Source organism: Eumetopias jubatus, unplaced genomic scaffold (assembly GCF_037043125.1).
Source record: "Eumetopias jubatus isolate StellerSeaLion01/CBP00866 unplaced genomic scaffold, mEumJub1_p1.0 scaffold_5, whole genome shotgun sequence".
Classification (NCBI taxonomy): Eukaryota; Metazoa; Chordata; class Mammalia; order Carnivora; family Otariidae; genus Eumetopias; species Eumetopias jubatus.
In genome coordinates this window covers 153590685-153613048 of record NW_028274811.1, presented here as the reverse complement: position 1 = coordinate 153613048, position 22364 = coordinate 153590685, and the positions used below count along the sequence as shown (strand labels likewise).

The window sequence follows — 22364 nt, the reverse complement described above, 5'->3', positions numbered from 1 at the left end:
GCCTGGATGCTGGAACAAGGGGTCCCCTCTAATGACAGGTTTTCCCTGCGGATCCCACCCTTCTGGGAATTACGACTTCAGCACCCGGCAGCATCACGTCCTCGTGCTTTGTTCTTTACTCCTCTTGGGCAGTGCAGGTGATGTGTGAGCCACCCTGTGTGCCGTGGCCTATCAGACCAGAACGCCCACGGGGAGGGAGGGAGGGTGCTTCTCCAGCTGTCCCACCTTCACGCTGAATGAGACACGGAGACTCGTCCACGTACTCAGCTTTTATACAATTTATTCTTCTACCAACAAATCATAAAGACAAGGAAGCTAGGAAACAACGTGGAACCAACTTTAATCGGCTGCCTGTGGGGTTCAGTGTGGAGGGGGGCGCGCACGAATGCAGCCGAGCCCTCTCACTGCAGCTGTGCTAAGGTCTACGCCGTGTGAACAGGGGTCGGGGGCACGGGGGAGGTCCTGCTATGCAGCCCTTCTGCAGTGTAGTGTCAGCGCCATGGGGCCCTGGGGACACGGCTCCGCTCCCGACACATGAGGGGGACCGAGGGCCAGGGAGCTGGGTTTCGCCGCTTCACTTGGTGCAGAACCGCAGCGGGAAGAGTACAGAGGCCCAGGCCTGGCTGTAGCGGTTTGGCACACGCTCTGGCCGGTGATCACTCTGACGACGCAGACCCTCTGTGCTGCCCAACAGCTCCTTGAACGTCTGGACGTTTAGCCTCTGCCCTGACCTGAAATCTGTGGACCAGGTGACTTCCTTGGAGTCCGAGGAAGCCAGAGAAAGCCAAGGACGCAGCCGTTTGGGGCTCGTTCGCAGAAACAGTCTCTTCACTGATGCCCTAATTACCACTGAAATCCCCAGGTGCTTAAATAAATAAATACACCGCACACACGAGGCACAGGTCACCGCAAGCTACAGCGGCATGATCGGGACCACAACCACGAAGCAAGTCCACAGCCCACTGAAACAGCTCACGGTGCCCTGCGCGTGGCTGTCACCGTCCCCCATGCGCTGGCAGGAGGGGACAGGCACATGGGCTTCGGCTCGCTGACTCAGGGCCGCTGAGGCCCCGGGCACCCCCTCCATGGAGCCTGGCACGTGGAAACCGAGGGCCACCGGTACGCACACATCAGGCGGGGAACTGTGGGTGAATTCTCAGAAACGGGGCCCAGCCGCCTGTGCAGGACGTGGCTGGCGTCCCAGCTGCAAACCCTGCCCAGGCGTGGCAGGACCCTCGCCTGGGCCTCTGCCCCTCAGGCAGCTTCCTGGAGCCGAACCCCCCAGAATGTGCCCACCCGGGATGACCACCCACGTCCACGTCCCCAAGGAATTGGGGTTCCCCTCCTAGACATTCCTGTACCAGGCAGGCAGGCTGAGGCACGCTGACCAAGGCCACCTAGCGAGTCCGGGGTGGATGGCTCTCCTCGGCCTTAATTTACAGGAACACAAACAGGGACGCTGCAGGGACAGGCGCTGAAGAGGCTGACCGAGGGGCTGAGGCCCTCAGCCACCTTCCTGAACGGATCCCTGTGGCCCAAGGTGACCTTCAGTTCAAGCGGGGGTTTCTCGTGAGCATCCTGGACGAGGCAGAACTGACATGCAACCTGACAACCAGACAGGTCTGGCCAGGGAAACTGCTTCTGGAACCCACAGCCTGAGTGCATGGCCAGTGCCGCTGGTCTCTTCCCGGGTCACCGCGAGCCTCCCTCAGGGGCACCCACGCCTCCCCCCACGCGAGGAAACCACCGCAGCTGCGGGCTGGCTCTGCGCCTGGAGGGAGAGCTGTGGGGCTATTCTGGAAACTTCCATAGGAGGCCACGTGTAGCACAATCCCCAGCCCGCCCAGCGTGTTCCTGGGTGGCTGAGCATCAGGAGTAGATGGTAACCACCTCCCGGCCGCTGCCCCGGACCAGAAGGACCCTGTCAAGCCCCTCGGTCAGGACCTCAAGGAACTCCATATCTGGGGTGACCTGAGTTAAGGACAGCTGGTTGCACTCACAGGAGTCCCGGGCAGAGGGAGGTCGGTTTTCAGGCAGAGGCCCAACACAGGCCTCAGCCAGGTGCCTGGCGGATGCACACTCAGGACCAGCACGCGCCCACGGCCAGCCTGACGGGGAACCAGAGCCCCACCCTCACCCCGGGGCTCTGGCACAGATAGGAGTCCATCGAGAAGCCAAACAGGCCCGCAAGTCCCAGTCTGGTCACCAACCAAGCACAGGGTCCTCAAGCTTGTGGTTAGATCAAGACTTTTAAGCCCAAGAGCCACCTGCTAACCCCACCCCCACCCCCACTACCCGCATTCCAGTGCCAGAGGGGAGGGCGGGGGCCATACCCCAGAGGGCAGCCCCCAGGCTGCACACCCACTAGGCACCCAAGTCCCCATCACAGGACACACGGTTAAGGGTGCGAACCCAGCTCATGGTAGAGCTGACTTGTGACCTCTGAGGTCAGGCCTGGCAGCCTCCAGCCAACCAGGAGGGGCACAAGCTGCGAAGGGCTGGGAGGCACGTGGGGGACCACCTGTGCTATAGCTCATCCGGGATGAGGGTACACGGTGCCCCCACATCTCAAGGAAGACGCCCAGCACGGGAGTGGGCCAGGCAGGAGCTCAGAGCCAGCACCGGAACCCACGGCGAGCAGGGTCTGGGTTAGGGGTGTGGTGACTGCCCCCACACTGGGCGTTTCGGGGCCGGGGCTCTGTGTCTGTGTTCGTCTCACCCGTGGTCCAAATTCCTGTGTGTGCCAGGCTCTTCACGGAGGGCCTGAGCTGCCCAGGATACCCCCCACATTTACGGCTTCCTCAGTCACTGATGCCCCAAACCAATCAAGAACCATTCACCTGGGGCCCCCAGTTTCTGGCACTCAGACTGGGGGGGCCAAGTTTGCCCCTCTGCCTGGTCTGCGTGGGTTCAGCCCAGGGGCTGGAGGCTCTGGCACCGGGAGCCACGCTTGGGGCCCCACTGCTCCTGCCCCCAACCCAAGAATCCTCCGGGCAAGACAGCCCTGTCCCCGGGAGGTAGAGTGGCCCAGCCTCCCCAGCCTGCTGGGCTGCACGCACAAAGGATACAGTTCTCATCCCCCTGCCGGTTTCTGGGGGGCCCCGGCATGTTCAGCAGGACAAGCTGTGCGCCCCGGGACCTGCTGAGGACGACACCGTTGAGCTTCACGGCCGTGTGCATCCTCCTGACGTTGGACTGGTTCCTGTGGGAAGAGGACCACTTGGTGCTCTGGCCCCACAGCTCTGGGCGCCAGGCCAGCCCTGAGCCCATCTCAGTCCCAAGGAGAAACATCAGGATTCAAACGGCGTCACCTCCCCCAAAGACCCCGTGGGGGAGGGTACTCCATGTGAGAGGCTGGTGAGCACTGACCGGGGACATTACCCACCAACAAGAAGAAGGCTCTGGTCTCCAAACGTTCTAAAAACCGAGCTTTTCCATCTACGAGCAATGTCCCCCGCTGCAAACAGCACACTGTTGAAGGTGAAAGGCTCTAACCCCACCCCAACCGGGCGCCTCGGCGTCATGGCCCAGCCCTGCTTCACACTGGCCTTGAGCTAAGCTTGCTCAAGCAAGCACACAATGGCATCTCACTCGTCCTGACAGGCTGGGGGCAGAGGAGAGCCCAGAGATGCTGTGCAGGGAGAGGCCTGGGCACCTGGTGCCCAGGCTGGAGATGCTGGTCAAGAACGAGGCTACAAGGTCCACCCCAGGCTCGGTAGCCTGGACACTGCTGCCCTTGGCAGATGGCCGATGGACAAGCGCTTCCAACGCTCAGCAACCCAACCCCTGCCCCTTGTCCTTCGCAACCACCCGGCTCCGCGCACTCCACTGGGCACTGATGGTCCTCCAGGCGTCCGGGGCGGACTCCTGCCCGCCCACCTGCACTCCCCGGCGCTCACACGGGGTCTCGTCCTCATCTACCCCATGTGCACCAGGTGGCCACGGTCCCCATGGGTCCCCACGGGCTGAGTGTGTCCCAGGAAGCACACTCAGGAGAGGCAGCCTGGGCGAGCTAACCGTCTCCAAGACATCCATCCTCCTGAGCTGGATAACCCTGGCAACTCTGCCAGTTCTCGGGTGGCCTGCACGATGGAATCCGCAGGCAGCCGGCTGTGTAGGCTGCAGCCCTGCCAAGAGCAAGGCACCGTGCCCCAGACTCGCAGTGGGGGTGGGGGACAGAGGCCAGGGCACAGGGTCAGGGGAGGGCCCGCTGGGGCCGCCTCCGGGCCACGCCCTGTCACCAGCTCAGCCGTCGAGCCAAATACACCAGATCACAACCACCAATTCCCAGGAGAAAAACAGGGAGCCGGGGCTCTTTCTGTCCAGTTCCACCTGATAAAATTACAGACTGGGCACCTGTCCACGGCACAATCAGGGATCTTCCATCACAAGAACCATGAGTTAGCTGCCTGGACAGAGCACAATTACCAGTGTTTGGGGACAAGAGTCACTCCAGAAATGAGCGTCTGTGTGGTATTGAAGGATCCCTTACGGCTGAAAGTCTGAAAACACATATAATCTGAAAATCAGGGGTTTGGGTCTGGCTGGAAGGGCCCTGGGCTCCAGGGTGACATGCCTTGTGGAGGTCACAGAGGCGCGGAGACGGCCAACGTGTGGCCCTCATGTTTCCAGGAAGCCAGTAGAAACCTGCATTTGCTCCCCACAGCGGGCCGTAAATGCACAGAGTAAGGGAACCGGTCATGCGTATACTGAATCTGGTGGGGCAGAGCCTCCACTGAGGCTGGGGGTGGTGGGCCGCCCGGGGCAGAGGAGGGGCAGGTGAGCGATGAGCATGTGGCCGGCATGGCGGGGAAACTGGGGTTCCGGTCCCTGGGCTCCTGGGGGCCACATGGCACGGACAACGGACCAAACACAAGCAGACGAGCACCTGCACGCACCAACGCCCCAGGGACAGCCAGCCACCCGTCACTCAGTCCCCTGCCACCTACAGGCTGACCTTCTCCCAGCCTAACCCTCAACCAGGAGGCGCCCCAGAGCCCCGGGGACAGGGTCAGCAGGCCCACAGCTCACAGCGTTTTTGGGGAGAAACCATATTCCTGTGTCTCCCTGCTTTTGTTGTCTTCGGTGACTTTACGTGGGGACCTCCCCGCGGATCCCTGATGTCTACAGGCTCTACACCCTCCACGCCCAACCCCTGCCCGTCTCCGTGGTGTACACCCAAGGGCTGCAGAAGAGCAACCCCCGGCCTTGGCGCTCTGCTGTGGACGCCGCCCGGCCACCCCTCCGCGGGGGACACACCCGCAGGTGCTGGGGGAGCAGGGGTGCACAGCGGCCCATCCAGCTGTGCCCCCATGTCGGAGCATGCACAGGGTCCGTCCACACCCCTCTGCACGCCCGGGCCGCAGCTTCCTGGGTGAAGAGCACCCAGGCCAGGGAGCAGACCTGTCCAAACGCTCAGCCTCCAGGGATGTGGACGGAGCAGCTAAGAGCTACTGAGTGCCAGCTCCTCTCTGCTCCAGCGGCTCAGGACCCGCCCTCCCTGCAGCGCAGTCCTGGCGCTGCTCGAGGAGGAAGCTCAGCTGTGTGCCCTGAGCCGTCTGGACGGAGGGGGGCTGCAGCACGTGCACACACACAGGGCTGTCCACACGTGCACACATGCACACACGGTTCACAAGGCAGCACGGGCCAAGCATGCATGGTAACAGGTCTAAGAAGCATCCTAAATAAAGTGAGAGGACTTACAGATTTCCCCATTCTCTACATGGGAGAGAAAACACAAAGAACGAGTTACTTCGGGAGTGACCATGAGGAACTCCCCCAGCCCACCTGGTCCTTCTCCACGAGGGTGTCTGATCCCCGGACCCTCCCCTCACTGAAGACCCTCCAGGACCAGCCGCACCGTGCCCCCCACAGGCACCTGTGCCAGCGATGGCGGTGCTCAGCCCAATGCCACAGGCAGAACCCGGGCCCCCGCAGGCAGCCTGCGTGGGCAGCGGGGTCCCAGCTGGGAGTCCCCAGCCCCCCACGAGCCCTGACCTCCAGCTGCTGGGATCCAGCAAGATCACAGACGCCCGGATCCCAGTGAACGGTGGTCCTTGGGCCCGCGCATCAGCAGGGACATGCCTGCGGCCAGTACCAGACCACGAAGCACCCCCAGCCCCCCGGCCAGCACTCACGGCTTCAGGCTGAAGAGGTCCTTGAACCCGGACATGCCCGCCTCCTTGTTCTTGTACTTCTCTGCGATCAGCTTCTCCTTGGTCCAGGTCATCTGCACTTTGTCTGGGGTGGACGGGGCCTGGGTCCTGGTGGCCACGACGGAATGGGACGCAGTGTTCCTGTCGTGGATTAGCTGAGCCTGGCGGGAGAGCAGGGCACGGTCAACAGCACCCATTCTGTGACCTCACGCCTCCAAAATGCTCCCAAGAAGAATCAGGTGCAGATGAGAAGCTGGGACCCCGGGACCAGCCCCCCTCGCGGGGGACCTGATGCCACCCCAACCCCCGGCCAGGGCCTTCCTCCTGGGCATCCAGACCCAACTCGGCCCTCTTCCTGCCCCGGCTCTGAAGGCCACTGAGAGCAGCCCACAGCTCCGGGCGGACGAGGGGATGTATGCACCCGGAAGTCTGCACTCGACGTAGCTCCAGCCCACCCGCTTGTCCATCGGTCCATCCATTCCTCACTCCCTTATCCCCCGTTTATCCGTCCACCCGTCTGTGCCACCCCCCTCCCCTCACTCGTCAACGGCACAGAGTGTGTCAGGGAGCCCATGTCCTTGGGGCGGGTCAGGTGCAGGATGAGGAAGTCAAGTGCTGCCCGAGTCCGGCTGGACAGGCCATGTGGGAGCAGGACCACGACCGAGGCCCAGAGGGAGCTGGCCTGAGGGGGCGACAGGGCTCAGGGCAGAGCTGGGTGCTGCCGAGAACCCGCGCAGTGACGTGAGGGGAGGGCAGGGATGGCGCCCGGAGGGGCCAGCACGCTGGCTCTCTGCAACCCACTGTGGCTCTCAGCCGGACGAGGGACGGAGGGAGGAGAGAGGCCAGGTGGGGGCCGCTATGGTGGTTCAGACAGGAGCAGAGCTGGGAAGAGGCCAGAGGACGCTGGTCCGAGCAGACCCATGTGTGCGGACAGGGTCCCCACGGCCCCGACCTCAGCCTGGGTGTGGACCCCGGGCCGTGAGGGCAGAAGCGTGCCACCGGCATTCAGAAAGCCAGGCGTGGGGACGGACGGCTCTGTGACCGCCGAGACCTGGTCCTGCTGGTCAGGCCAGCAAGCTGAGGCTGGACACCCCAAGGGCAACTGCCCCGTGCAAGTGGGGCTGCCAGGGGCCCGCCCGCTCCCCGCGCGCGCACCTCCCTCTCCCGCTCCGTCTTGGACAGCTGCATCTGCTTCAGCATCTGGGACCTCTGCTCCATCATCAGAGTCTTCTCGTACGTGAACGCCGAGATGTCGTTTTCAACCTAGACAATGCGGGAAGCGCACGAGTCAACACCTGCCGTCCGCACGCCGCCTGTCCCCCCGCCCCCACGCTCGCGCCCTCAGCCCCAGCAGCCCCTGAACGGTGTGTGTGGGGGTGATCACGTGAGTGGGAACAGTGGCCACAGCTGAATCCATGTCTGCTCCCATGCCTGCTCCCAGGGGAACCCCACACCAAGCACGCGCCGCGTCCTGCACAGGTGTCTGGAGCTCGCCCGGTGACAACAGGGCCAGCATCTTCTCCAGCCCCTGGCCTGACCCTTGGCAGATATAGCCCTGGGTCCTCCCGCCGGTCCAGGATGGGGTTGGCATCAGGCGAGCACCATGTCCTCTGCCTCTTGGGCCCGAAGACAGGGAGCACCCTGTGACCCTCCGTGGAGCTCTCCCATCGTCCGGCAGGGCCACAGGCCCTGCTCACTGCTCCTGCAAGCTGGATCCTGTCCCACAAACATGCGGAGATGTGTTCTGACGCAGTTTCTGTGTCAATCCACCTTACTGAACTCTGATTATTTTCTCAGGTTTTCCAGATATTTAAGCGACATCTGCACAAACGTCACCTTGCTTCCAACACTTAAGCTCCAGCATCAGCTTCCGAAAAGGGAGACAGGTGGGCAGCCTGCTCACCGCTGACCTCCGGAGACATTCGTGGGGGGCTAGCTGTTGGCCGGGTGTCTTTGACTCTGCCGGCCAGATACGCACTCTTACTCCCTGGTACTTGTTACAAAATCTATAAAGTCTACTCTTTAAAGTCACGTCTTAACGATAACCCCCAACCCTTCCTGCTTACGCGTCCAGGCTCAACACTTGGACTGGCTTTTCTAAGCCTTGCTGGCCGGGAGCATCTCCCTCCTTGTTAGTGACCCTGACTTCTTGCTGTTCAATGTTGGCCTTTGACTCTGGCCTCCCCTTCCGCTGTGGGGCTCCCTGGCTCCTGGAGACGGTGCCCCGGGCCCTTGCTGTCCACGAGGTGGGCTTGCTGTGCTGGCGGGCTGGGCCCGGGGTGGAGGCTGGCCTGGCCAACGGCCCAGAAGTACAGCAGGGAGCACAGGGACCCTGCCCACCTCCTGATGGAAGGAACTGGCTAAGCAGGTTCCAGCCACGGTCTGCTCGTGGCCACACCGGAGTGCGTGGCCACGCAAGGCTGGACAGTGGCCCGCTCTCACAGAAGAGATGCAACTGCATCCCTAACGCCACTCCCAATGAAACAGAACTTGCAGTTGTGACTGAAATCAATCAGGGACACGGATTTTAACCATAATGCACCAACCACCTACTTGGAAAACTGAGTGAAATTAGCAGCCTTGATACGCAAGTACAGTCACTGCAAACCACGAGAGTCCACGCCTCAAGGCGCGATCCCGCCACGCTGCACCCCACGACCATTTCCACCCCGGTTCTGTTCAGCTTCTGGGACCTGACGTCACGTAAGGTTCCTGAACACGGACGGGAATGGCTGGCAAGGGTGACAGGCAGGACACGGGCGCCGCCTTGAAGACACCAGAGTGGCCACGGCGGAACAGCGCGAGCAACAGAACCACCGTGTGGTCCCACGTAAACCCCGACGTGGGGAGATCACGGGAGTCCACGTGGCTTGGCCGTGGCCAGGGGAGACACAAACAGCAGCCCTGGGAGAGATGCCATGGGCACAAGAATGCTCCCCTGCCCCAGGGATCTGCTCCCGGGCAGAGTCTGCAGGCAGAAACACTGGGATCTGCAGGCGAGGAGCCTGGACTGCGGGCGCACGGCCTCTGACAGGCCGCTGTCACGTCCGCCCGCAGGACATGCTGAGGAGCCGCGTTACATCGGGGTCCCCCTCCCATAAACCACTAAACCCACCAGCCCAGCCCCGAGCCTGGCAAAGGTAAACCTCTGCAAAGTTGCCACAGCCCATGGAGCCGAGGCAGCATGGGCCCTGGTGGGAGCCCGAGCCCAGGACCATGCCAGACTGCCTCACCATCTCCACCACCTCCACCTCGGCACTGATCCTCAGGTGGTACAGGAACATCTGCAGGTCCTTCTTCATCTGGATGCTGTTGTCGTCCACCTGGGCTACCGTGAAGATGCGCATCCGGCACTTCCTCCACACCTGGCGGGCAGGCCACGGGGCTGGCATCTGCACACGGCAGGCGAGCCCTACCCCCCACCGTGGGACCCCGCCCGTGGCCCACCTTGTGCTGCCGCAGCAGGAATGGCAACAGCATGAGGAGGCCCCCGTCGTGCACGACCCACCACACGTCAATGTCCCCGTCGCCAAAGCGCTCCTGGTTTTGTGGAAACAGGTCCACGTTTTTGGCCACCAGCAGGGCCTGCTGGGCTGTTGTGGTGTCTCGGACGGTTTCTGTGGCGAGACAGCGGCGGGTTGCCCCATGGACTCGCGGGCTCCAGCCAGCATGGGAGGCAGGCAAGGCCACGGGGTCCCCGGGAAGCTCCACCCGGGGCCCACGCTGAAGGTAGTGCAGGCTTGTTCGGCCAGCCACTGTGCCACCGGCCCAAGGGATGTGGGGCTCCCAGGAATCGCTGTACCGCAGGGCTGGCCGGAATGGCAGTGAGGGATCACACTGTGGGGTGCCTTCCCACGGGACGTGGGACACTCGGACGCCAGTGGGAGCCCCACCCACGGGCCCGAGCACAGCACCCACCGACAAAGTTCTTCCAGGAGAAAGTGTTGGCCTCCTGCTTCCAGGACGCGGGCCACGCCATGAGCACCGTGTTGTGCTTCATGCCCCCCAGGCCGGCCGACTGGATCAGGTGGGACATGCCATCCCGCAGGCTGGAGGATACCACCAGCTGGCAGAAGCCCTTGGTCTTCTCCACGCCCATCAGAGACCGGATGTTCTGGGGAGATGAGCTGGGTCGGTGCCTCCTCGGGGAATCCTCGCGCATTCTCCCGGGAGACGGAGGGCCTCCCCCTTCCCCACATCCTGGCCGGCCCACGAGCCAACTCTGTGGAGGCCACATCCCTCCGTGGGAACCAGCCCGGCCCTTCCCCAGTGAGGCCTCCGCTCCACGCGCCGAGACACGAACACAGGCAGGAACGGTGAAGGACAAGGTCGGGGTGCACCAGCCGCTTCCATTTACGAAGCCAGGTGAATGCCGTGCCCCCACCTGGCCGAGACACTCCTGGCCAGCTCACGAGTCAGGCCACAGCAGCAAGCCCGGTAACAAGGGGACCTGGGTCCTCGTCCTCTGAGATAACAGCCATGCTCCACCAGCCCCACGGACGGCAGTCCCCTCCCCTCAGGGTTACCACGGCTCTGAGTACCCCACTGGGCTGTACGTCTGGGGTGAAACCCAGCTGTGTTACCTACACTCAGCCCTTTCACCTCCCAGCACAGCGATGGGGCCGAGCCACCAGCACACAGCTGCGTCCCCAAGAGACGGAAGAGCGGGGCCAGAGGGGCCCCGTCCCCCACGTTGCTCACGCAGACTGGCAGGTGGACCAAAACACTGGAACCTGGCCCAGACCCTCGGAAGTGCACACCACCACCGACAACACGACGTCCTCCTACAAACGACCCTACGGGGGGCCGAGACATGTCTACGGACCGCTCGCCGTATCACTCGGGACACAGAAACACCGAGACCCCCAAACACAAGCACAGCAGCAGCGAGGAACAGAAACCGAACACACGCACGACACGGACCACCAAGCTGATGCAGACACACGCTGCCCTAAAACGGAAAACCACCTTTTTACAGTAATAAGAGCGTGTGAAACACCTTCTGTAGGATTGGGTTTGTTAATGAAACTGGGAAAGTCCGGGACCGCGCGTGTCAAGATGACAACAGCCCCCGGTGTCGGCAAGGGGGCAAGGATGGGGGATCTGGCCACGCCACAACCATCCCGGGCCATGGCTGCGGACTGCTGCCTTCCACGCGGCGGGTCTGGGCCGAGCATGTCAGCACCACGGGAGGCAGTCCCGCCCAAGGACAGGACAGCATGCACAAGGACGGCACTGTCTACATCCACATGCCGTGGCCAGCAACTGCCACGCTGGAGCCCACGGGCTTACGATCCTGCTGAAAGAGAGCTGCTGGTGCCTCAGGGACAGCACCTACCACGTCGGCTGCCTTCCCTGAGCGAGGAACCTGCGAACCGCCGACAGCACGGAACTGGCTTGTCTAGCTGAGGGAGGCGGGGGGAGGGTCGGATGCTGGCATCTGCGACCCCTGCTCTGAATGCGAATGAGCCTCTGGGTGCGGCGCAGCTTGGACATGCAGCCGCAGTGCTCCCGGACACGGGGACACAGCGGCCCCTCCCCCACCCGCCTGACTGCCCAAGGGTTAGAAGGACCCACCCTGGAGCAAGGGACCGAGCCGCACCACCTGCACCGGTGGAGAAAGGGAAGACCTACGCGTGGAAGCAGGGAGGCCGCCCCCAGAAACCAGCGCTGACGTGCCTCCCACTTTGGACACAGTCCCTGACCGTCAGAGACAAAAGCACAGGACCTGGTGGGTCTGCCTGGAAACACGCAGCCCCCGGGCGCTCACAACACCAGCCGTTTCCACGTGTGCCTGAGACAACCTATGCAGGCCGAGGTCAGCGTCTCCTCCAGCCAGAGCCCCTGGACACATGGGCCTCAGGCCGCCATGCGAGACTGGGAGCATGCAGGGGACAGAGCCCAGGCCAAGCCATGGAGGGCGCCGGGGGAGCTGGGCACCAGGGGTACGTCTCCAAGGCCGGGACCGAGCGGCCTCGGAACCGGCCTCCAACCCACACGCTCTCCATGAGGTCTCAGCCCGCCCACCCCTGCCAGGTCCCTTCAGCAGCCTCAGTCAAAACCACACTCGCAGAAGGCAGCAAGGGAAAACGTGCTGATCCGACCTTTCTGCAGAGGGCAGGCAGCAAGCGGCGGGCCTGCCCCTTGACCGCTTCACCCGCCACCCGTCCCCACCCTGCCCGCGCTCCCTGCTCGGACCTCTGTCCCGCGGCCGCCAGCCACCCCCTCCATGCCCACCGCAGTCTCTGCCCGCCACCCCGCAGACCCGGCCCGCGCCTGCCCACCTCCTCGGCCCGCTGGGCCTCCACGTGCTTGTCCAGGTAGGTGCCCTCCAGCACGGAGCCCACAATGGTCAGGCCCTTGCCAGCCTTGAGCTGGGTCGTGAGGGATAGTAGGCGGGGGTGTTTCACACGCTGCTCCTCATCCAGGCTCAGCATCACCAGCACCTGGGGCCTGCACCACAGACCGCGCTCACCAGGCGAGCCTGCCCAGGGCTACACCTCTGGGCGCCTGAGGGATGGAGGCTGGGGGGCTCTCAGCACAGAGGACATCCCTGACCTCCCAGAAGTGGGGAGACGTGCGGCTGGTGGTACACACACTTACCTCCATCCTCGGCAGGACCCCAGGGAGGTCCACTCACCCCATGCCCCACCCACCAGGCTGATCACGCCACGGCCAACCACCGTGCAATGAAAAGGTACTAGAACTTCCGAGACAATCACTCCCCAAAAAGAGAGCGCGACTGTTTCTGTCTCTGAAGTGTGAGGTTAGAGATGGCGCTCTGCACTCAGTGCGCAAGGCCAGGTCGGGGTGGGCTGGGGGGCTCACCTCCAGTTCTTGGTGTGGGGGGGGCCGTGCTCCACACGCAGCAGAGCGTAGCGGGCTGCATTTAGTGACAGCCCCCTGATGCCATCACCCCACTCCTTCTCAGCCCTGCAAGAAAGGGGCAGCATTAAGGAGCCTGGGAAGGGACCCTAAGGCCAGGGCCCTGAAGCTTCCCTGGACCACAGGCCTCCAGGGGCAGTCTCCCTGAGAAGCCAGCCTGGGGTTTCTGTGACAGGACAGGGTGGGACCCTGGAGTCGGAGACACTGATGAGCACAGCAGGCTTGGTGGGCCTGGCCTCACCAGGAGTGGTCACACGCCTGACGGTCCTTCTTCACCAGCTGGGAAGAGCTGGAGGGGGCCTCCAGGCAGCGGCCAGGACCCCTCAGACCCCACCCCTGGAGGGAACCAGGCCCCAGGGACGGACCGGTGCTCTGGGATGCGCTCTGGGACGCAGCACGCTCTTTGGAAATTGTGAAATCCCTCACACATCACTGCTTTCACTGGATAGACTTCAAAGTTCTCAAAAACCACAGAGTAAAAAAGTGTCACAGGCGTGGAATCAATACAAGGTGGCAAACACAGCTCTCCACCCGTCATGCTGCCGGTGTGCAAGCCCAGACAGCAGGGCCCAGCTGGGCCCCTACACGGGGGCCCGACTCACACCGCGACCACCCCCACCCCTGCACTGGGCTATGCAGACCCCACGGAGACACCCCTGCAGGGAGCACCGGCCGGCGAACTCATGCACAGCAGCTCACCCGCGGTACTCGATGTACTTGTAGATGCAGCCAGCGATGAGCATGGCGAAGAGAGCGTAGTACCAGGAGCAGATGAACATGAGCGCGAGGCACAGGCTCATGCCCAGGAAGGACAGCGCCCTGGAGAAACACGAAACTCACATTCCTCCCACGCCCAGAACCCCGGAAACCTTCCTGGCGCCTTAACAAAGACCCTTCTCAGCTACAGCAAGAAAGCAGCCATGATGCCAGTGACCGGATGCCCCCCCCCAACCCGCCCCGGACACTGAACCCCCGAGGGCTGAGCCCGCCATGTCTCCGCGCCCATGGACGTGGGACGCCCATCAAGCACCCCGCGGGCCACACAGCACAACAGGCTTCACTCGTCCACCACACACACCGGCAGCATGGAGACCATGCGGCCACGGTCACACACGGAGGCCATCCCCCTGGCAGGGACCACGTGCCCCGTGATGCCTGGGTGGCCTGGGTGACATACACAGGTGCTAGGCCCGCCCGGCTCGGCTGTGGCGCAGGCGGCAGCGGCCATGCAGATGCACTGGGGACCCGGGGCCGTCCTGGTGGTGGGAGTGCTCACCAGTGGTAGTATCGGAAACGCGGCCGCCAGTTGGGCGTGCGCAGCAGGGTCTGCACCGCGCAGGCCAGGTTCACAAACATGTAGCACATGAGGAAAAACCTGCAGGCGTAAGGACAGGACCAGAGGGGCCAGGGGTCAGGTCCCACGTGGCCTCCCCACCCCCCACTACAGCACCGTCCCTCCCGTCCACCCCTACCCACGGCACCGCTCCATGAGGACCACCTGGCCCGCATGACTGGGTGTCTGCTGACCCCTGAGCGGGCCAGCCCCACTTGCCTCCTTGTCCACAAGCAGCAGCCCCATCTCCGGGGCCTGCCCCCACACCCCTCCCACCAGGCCTGCCCCCACTCACATGGACAGGATGGGGGCCACGCTGTCCAGGGAGGCGATCAGGATGCCGGTCTCACAGATGAGGGCCGTGAGCAGCAGGGCCCAAGTCGGCTCCCCATTGGCCTTCCCGTGGCCAAACACCTGCGGGGAAAGGGCAGGTGGGCTGCGAGCGTGGGGGGCAGAGGCCACAGGACAACAGCCCACGTCCCGGTGAGAAGGCCAGCTTCCCAGGGGCAGCCCCAGAAGGGCTCAGGGACGGGACAGAGGCAGAAGCGGACTTTCACAACCCGTCCTGAACCCTCCCTGGCTCTGGGAGGAAAAGCTGATACCCAGAACCGAGAAGGCAGACAGTGGCCGAGGTACCATCAGGCCTGGGCCTCACAGCGTGGGGCGGAGGTGAAGGTGACCCCTCCATGCGCTGGACGGGGGCCTCCGGGGCATCCTGAGGCCAGCCTCACAGGGGCAGGTGCAGGGTCCCCCGCAGCACACGCACACGGAGAACTGTGAGGACCCTTCGCCCAGAGCCACACAGGGCAGGACCACGCGGAGGCCACAGCTGCCTCCGGACACCAGCTTCCAATGCTCTTCTAGCACAGTCCCTGCTGCCCACGGGCTCTGGGAACAGACGTGCGGAGCACCCTGCAGACACTGCAGACACGCGGAATGACACCAGAAACAGACCCGGGGTGGGGCACCGGGGACATGGCAATACCCCCAGAGCAGGACCCTGTCTGCGCCGAGCCAACAGACAGAGCTGTGAAGTGTGCTGGAACCTTCTGGGGAGCAAAGGCGAGGACAGCGTTCTGGAGGGGGGAGGACCAGCCCCAACCCTGACGATGAACACGCACGGAGGGGCCCTGTGCGCCCCTGAGCCCCACAGTGAAGCCCTGGCCCCGGCCCCTCAGAAGGCTACTCGACCACATTTGTAGATGTGAGCTTTACGGGCGGCCCTAATCCAGGTGACCGGTGTCCTTGTGAGAAAGACGAACACAAAAGCACAGGCAGGCCACATGGGGACTCGGGGAAGCTGGGGAAGGTGGTGACACACCAAGGACAAACTAGCTTTGCTCCCCCCCCCCCGCCCCACGCATCTGGGACTTCCCGCCCCCAGCAGTGTGGGCAAATCCCCGTGTGTTGTCTGAACCCCCAGCTTGTGGCATGTGGTGCGGGGAAGACGCTGTGCCCAGCAGGACAGACACCAGCCCTGAGAAGATGGAGGCTCCCCAGGTTGCTCCTCTCAACTGTTCCCACAGCCCAGGGCGGTGAGGGGCCACCCCGCCCCCAACATGTACCTGCGCCCTCAGCACCGTGACCACCCAGGGCGAGGCTGCCAGGCTGGCGGTGGGGACCTGGGTCTCACGGTCTGTAACCGTGAAGATTGTGCTCTGGGGGCAGACCCTCAGGGACCCTCACAGACACACCCCTTCCCGCGGGGCCCCCTGCTCTCAGAAGGGCAGCCACCCCGCTCACCTGTAGGAAGGGGATGATGCCGTCGCGGGCGATGGCCTGCAACAGGCGTGGTGCCCCCGTGAGGCTCTGCAGGCCAGCACCACAAGTCGAGAAAAAGGAGCCGATGACGATGACCCAGGGAGACGGCCAGGCCAGCATGCCAATGACCAGCTTCCCCTGCAGGGCCTCCCCAAACCTGTGGGGCAGGTGGGTGGGCTTTCAAATGTGAGCTGAAGACATAAACATCTTCCCACGCTCTGAGCTGGAGTGAGGCCACTGCCACCCTCACTCCTTTCTCAGGCGCAGGGAAACCAGTCATTCCTGAGACGTGGCATCGGCATGGCCACGCCGTCCCAAACCGCACAGAACCCCTCACGCTCTCTTGGGCAGGAGACTGCTCGGCAGTTCCCCAGCTCCAGGCTGGGGCAGGACAGGACCACACACCAGACCGAGCAGAACGCCCCGAGAGGAGCCGTGGGGCTCAACCCTGGGGGAGGTCCCAAGATCAACGCTACCACCATCCACGAGAAAACTGATGCTGACCTGGAAGCTTCTAGAAGCCACAAACAAAAACCAACGTACTTGGATGCCTGGGTGGCCCAGTTGGTTAAGCGACTGCCTTCGGCTCAGGTCATGATCCTGGAGTCCCGGGATCAAGTCCCACATCAGGCTCCCTGCTCAGCGGGGCGTTTGCTTCTCCCTCTGACCCTCCCCCCTCTCATGTGCTCTCTCTCTCTCAAGTAAATAAAATCTTAAAAAAAAAAAAAAAAACCAACGTACTTATCTCGTAAGATCACGCCTTCGATGCAGGCCCCAAAGAGCACAATGCAGGACAGGTCTGTGTCTCGTGTCAAGGAAGCGGCGGGCCAAACGTCATCGGCAGGGTCTGGTGGCGGGTGGGCATGAACCAGCCCTGCGCCCCACCTGCCCGGTCCCCACTCCCCGCCTCCCCGCCGTGACCCCACGGCCCTCAAGGCGGCGCCTTCCTCACGGCCCCATCCTGGTTCCAGCTGAGTCAGGCTGCACACGGCCGATGACCGCCACGGTCACCAGGCAGGGGATGCTGGCTCACTCGGCAAGGACAGACCTCAGCGACAGCACGAGGACGCTGTGAGTGTCGCGCCCGCAGTTACGGGCCACCACCACCTGTCACGTGTGAGGATGCAGGTGCTACACGCAGTTTACGGACAGTGGCTTGGGAGGCAGCCGGCATGAGCTCAGCAACCTGGCGTCCCTCATTCTCCCTCGTCAGGCAGACGCCAGCCCGGCTCCCCCCTGGGCGGCAGCGGTCAGAGCATTGGGGCCTCCCTCATCTCGGCCCTTTTGAGGATACAGATAAAAGACGTCGTCACGATGGCCAAAATGGTCCCTGTGGGGATCGACTTCTGGGCGTCCCTGAGGTCCCCGGACCGGTTTGAGCCCGCCATGATTCCTACAGAACCACCAGGAGAGCCCCCAGTTACCACAAGCCCAGAAAACGCCACCAGCCATGCCCTTGGCCACGACACACAGGGAGAGCGTGAGACTGAAGAGAAGCGCCTGGAACCCGCGCCCGCCTGCAAGCTGTGGGGCTCCAGCTGGTGAAGGGGAAGCCCGAGCAGCGGCCTAGCGCCCAGGCAAGGGCTGGACGTGCCAACGGCGCCAGGCCAAGGTGGGGGCTGGGGGCTCCCGCTGCGCACCGGGCCACTGAGGGGTGTCCTGGCAGGGGCTGAGGCACTGGCGCGCGCCGAGAGTAGTCCCAGAAGGTCAGATGAATGTCGTGTGAGGATGGCCCTCGGGTCCACGCCCAGCCGCCAGGGTCAGTGACCTCAAGGGCTGCTGGTCAGTCGGGAATGCTTGGGACAGAGCTCCTTCCCACACCGCAATCAGCACGTTGAGGGGAGCAGAGACCCTGTAGCTTGTTTCCTGGGGGGGCTGGGGCAGGTGTGTGCAGTGAGGGACAGGGCAGGGCCTCACCGGTCACGGAGGGGAAGTAGATCCCGACCAGCATGGTGAAGTAGGTCATGATGTCAGTGAGGACGTAGGGCAGGCTGCTGGCCCTGCTCTCCTCTGGCACGGGGACCGACGGCGTGCTCTTCCTCTCCACAAACGCCCCCTTGTCTGCATACGTGCTCCACAGGTTATCTGCGGGACACAATAGGCCGGTAACAGGTTCCAGAACCTTCTGCCGGGCTCCTGCCATCAGGGAGGCCCCTGCAGAGGCGGTGGGGGTGGAGGGCTCACCAGCCCCCATGGGCTCCAACTTCACACAAGGACGCGTAACCTCTCCTCCAAGAAGACCAGACGGACCAGCCCTGTCGCCCCCAACCACGACCCCATGTGTACCCAGCAGCAAACCCCAGAAAGGGTCTGCTGACCCGCAGGCTTTGCCACCCGGTGCTGACCATGGCTCCAGCTCCAGGGGCGGCAGCCGCCTGGCGAGCCCCCATGGGGGAGGGCAGGCACGGTCCCACGTGGACCCTGGGGCGCTCACCCAGGAGGACGCCACTGGCCACGCCGGGGATGCCCTGGATCTCTGTGACATTGTTCTGGGCAAAGTACTCATCACAGGTGGCGTTGGGCATGGAGCTGTTGCAGAAGAGGCCCCAGAGTGCGGTGGGCGTCGTGCTGTTGTTGGCGGCGTGAAACTTGGCACAGACGTCGAAGCCACGTCTTGACAAGGTGCGGTTTCCCAGGAGACAGACCCTAGCGCGGGGGTTTGGCGTGAGCACATGCGGGCGCCTTGTGAAACACCTACTCCTGCTCTCCTCGGGCGACCGGGCTGGGGGCTGCTAAGCCGCTTTGGACACCCCACCCTGGGCGACGCGAGTGCCGCATGGGCTGTGAGCGGTGGCTGCTGCTCACACCAGTGGCCACCCAGCCCGTCAGGGCCCTCCTGGACCAGCCCTGCGGGCGCTGGGCCCACCTGGCCAGCCTGACAGGCCATGTGCCAGACATACCGCGGCTCGCTCACTCGCTGTGACCTCGGGCCACTTCCCTGGGACTTGGCATCCACGTGTGTAAGAGAACAAGAAAGAAACCCACTGGGGGCGGGGGGGGAGCACAGACTAGGGGAGCCGGGGAGCCAGGGCATAGGGCGCATGGAGGTTGAGCCACCCAAGGAGGAGCTCAGTGCTGCCATCCTTGGGGCCAGCAGCACCCCGTCCACCCCAGACCTTCACCGGACCCACCCCACCCACGCAGATGGCGCAGCCGCACGAGCATCCTGAGGGCTCACCCCCGAGCCCAGCGAGAGCAGGGGCATCTGCGTCCCACGGCACGGCCACCCCAGCCAGGCAAGTGGTCACGGGCACAGACAAGGTTTGCAGGACGGGCCAGCTCTGCAGGCCCAGGACTCACGGGATGTCCGGTGGGTCGAAGGCGGTCTTGATAACACCGGCATAGATGGCAAGGATGGACAGCACCACGCAGGCCAGGAACACCAGGGCCAGCTTGTTGACATACTTGACGCCCACGAAGACCACCATGGCCATGAGCACCAGCGTGCATGTCCCGTACACACGCATGTTGTGCAACATGGCCGTGGCCTCACCTTCCACCGTCTCTGCCTGGATGATGGCCGCACTGGGGGAGATGTAGGTCTGCGGGGGACGAACGGGGTCAGGAAGGGCCGTCAAGCACCCCTGCCTGGAAAGTGGCCCCACGGGGAGGCACCTCTGTCTGCAGGGGCTGGTGCTGGGCTCCCTCCCCTGCTGGGGGCCCCCCACCACCAGAACGCATTCACAGTAGGCCCCGGGGGTGCCAAGAAATGAGAGCAGAGGAAAGACTGCAGAGAGACGCTGCCCTGGGGTCAGTGTCGTAGAAGCCGGCCTGTGGACAGCACCCCCACCCAGCTCAGCCTGCAGGCCGAGGGCCACCACGCCCTGACAATCTGGGAGTGAGAACGTCTCTGGGGGAGCCCCTACTGAACACGCACAACACAAACTGAGTGGGGACGACGGGACGGACCAATTCCTGGGCAGCCCTCCCCCTCCAACAGCTGAGGCCCTGAAGGCCATGGAGGCACGGCTGACCCCGGGCTCAGGTTTGCAGCCTGTCACACAGACGTCGACCTGTCGAGAACCTTGGTGGCTGAGCCCAAGGGCAGCCGGGGACACGGGTCACTGCTGCACGGGCAGGGTCGCTAGCCACGGCGGAGCCCCCGAGAGCCCGAGGCAGGCGTCAGAGTGAGGGGGCCGGCTGAGGGGGCCCACGTGCCTTGGGAGGGACTCCTCGGCGTCCGGAAAACCAGCCCAAAACAAGGCACTTACCAAAAAAATCTCAATGGTCCCCAAAATATACATGGCCCCGGCGAAGGTCGTGCCCAGGTAGAAGCAGAGGCCAACGGCGCCCCCGAACTCAGGCCCCAGGGACCGCGAGATCATGTAGTACGAGCCACCAGCTGCCAACGGGACAGAGAAGCTGCAGGTCAGCGGCACACCGTTTACTGTGAGGCCAACGCTGGACCCAACACCGCGATTCTGTGCACTTTGCCCCAGAAAGGCTGAGGAAACCTGTGGCTGCTGGAGCACCGTCCTGCACCAGAGCACGCCCGACCCCAGACCCGGCTGGTGGATGAAGACACATCACTGTGGCTCCACACATCCACACCACTGCCATGCGCCGGGGCACGGAGCCTCTGGGGACGGGCGGCCTCCCCAGGACCTGGAGATGCAGCACAGCGTCCCTCCCGGCCCTCCTCGCCTGAGGCCCCTGCCCACCCAGCCGAGCACCCCCGGCCCAGACCGAGGGCCATCCCCAGAGCCCCCACAGCCCCTCCGCTCTCCAGGCCTCCACACGGGCCACACGGTGCCGGCGGCAGGCGATGCCCACCCTGGCGCTTCGGTTTATTTCCAGATAATGAGGGTCTGGGAGAAATTAACTCCAGAACCAAAAGCAGGAAGCAGCTCCTAAAATGGCAGTATCTCCAACCACAGATCAAAGGCAAGATTTCCTAAGAAAGTTCGGGAAGTGTTCACATAGGTTCCCACAGGGAGCAGAATCCCAATGTCACAGCACCCTGAGCGCAGTGTCAGGCGCTGCGGACAAGTGTGCGCAGGGGCCCCACCTTGGTCTCAGGACAGCCCGTGGTGCCCTCAGGGGACACAAGACGCCTCCCAGGACACCAGGCACCAGCTCTCGGTGCACGGGTGAGAGCCGGGAGCCCGTGAGCACCTCTGCCTGGAGGCAAGGTCCCTGCTGATGGCTTCCGGGGGAGCCTGACTGTGCAGAGGTTGTCCCCAGTCTGCCTGCCTGCCCAGCAGATGTGGAGGTCTCTGTCCTCTAGGCTGGCCACCAAGCAGGGAAGGGCACATGCACACTGGGGCCCTGTGGGGCAGAGTGCTGCCCGCCTTGGCGGAGGCCGCCCTGGATGGGGTCCCCGGCAGGGCTCAGCTCGGGACCCCACACGGCCTGCCCCAGCACCCTTACCTGGGACCACACCGTTGGTGGCGATGGCACTCATGGAGATGGCCGTCAGCATCGTCTGCAAAGACACAGGTGATCCTCTCACAGGAGAGGGCACCTCGGGGGCCACACCCGGCCCCATCGCAGAGGGGCTGCGGAGCAGTCAGGCACACGGGCTCCAGGATGCTCAGGGCTGCCCCCAATCTCCCACTCAATGCCCCAAGCTGAGCTCCTGCAGGCCACCCAGAAATACCCAACTCAGGACCCCACCTGGAATGAAAGGCCAGCTCCTGCCTAGGTGCTCACCCGCCGTGGGGTGCAAGAGGGACCCCATCTGGGTGCCCGCCTGCCGTGAGGTACAAGGGGGACCCCGTCTGGGTGCCTGCCCTAGGGGCTGGATGCAGGACCTCCAGAGCTGTCCCAGGCGGGTCTGCCTCCAGTGCCCCCAGCACAGCTCAGAAGTGACCGCATTACAGGCTGGGGGGCAGCCTGCAACCGAAGGACCAGAAGGAACAGCCTCGGGAGAGCTTAGGGCCTCAATGGTCACCGTGATCCCACCGGGCACAGCTTTGGCTGAAGGTCCCACTTGAAGAAGCCCCTGGTCCTTCTCCTGATTTTTATCTGGTTTTATGGCAACTACTCCAGATCCGTCCGGATTTCCCCAGTGAAAAACGCCACAGGAGGAAGGACGTGACGCAGTTTAGAAGGTGAGGCCACAGCCCGCGATGCCGCGGGGGGCACAGCCCGCGTTGTCTGAATTCTTGGGGCCAGGGCACTCACACCTGGCGGATGGGAGGAGCCGAGTTCCGGTCTCCACAGCAAGAGTGGGGCAGGCGAGCCTGAGGCTGCCACAGCAGGTGCCCAGGACGTGCGGGGGCCACGGC

General features: G+C 63.8%; 1 protein-coding gene across 1 annotated transcript in view; it reads right to left on the bottom strand.

Moving 5' to 3' along the window:
* Positions 1-263: 263 nt before the first annotated feature.
* The window catches only part of SLC12A7 (solute carrier family 12 member 7), a 41809-nt gene continuing 19708 nt past the window's right edge, over positions 264-22364 (bottom strand). Inside the window, exons 5-24 of the mRNA XM_028090002.2 lie at positions 21505-21559; positions 20346-20476; positions 19435-19676; positions 18569-18780; positions 18052-18219; positions 17429-17527; positions 16876-16933; positions 16117-16291; positions 14669-14787; positions 14317-14415; positions 13740-13859; positions 12984-13088; positions 12440-12608; positions 10074-10269; positions 9603-9772; positions 9389-9520; positions 7311-7418; positions 6138-6316; positions 3069-3202; positions 264-1961 (exon numbers count right to left, since the gene is read on the bottom strand). Of these exons, the coding sequence (XP_027945803.1) occupies positions 1870-1961; positions 3069-3202; positions 6138-6316; positions 7311-7418; positions 9389-9520; positions 9603-9772; positions 10074-10269; positions 12440-12608; positions 12984-13088; positions 13740-13859; positions 14317-14415; positions 14669-14787; positions 16117-16291; positions 16876-16933; positions 17429-17527; positions 18052-18219; positions 18569-18780; positions 19435-19676; positions 20346-20476; positions 21505-21559 (2763 nt within the window). The 3' untranslated portion in view covers positions 264-1869. The remainder of the gene's footprint in view (positions 1962-3068; positions 3203-6137; positions 6317-7310; positions 7419-9388; positions 9521-9602; positions 9773-10073; positions 10270-12439; positions 12609-12983; positions 13089-13739; positions 13860-14316; positions 14416-14668; positions 14788-16116; positions 16292-16875; positions 16934-17428; positions 17528-18051; positions 18220-18568; positions 18781-19434; positions 19677-20345; positions 20477-21504; positions 21560-22364) is intronic.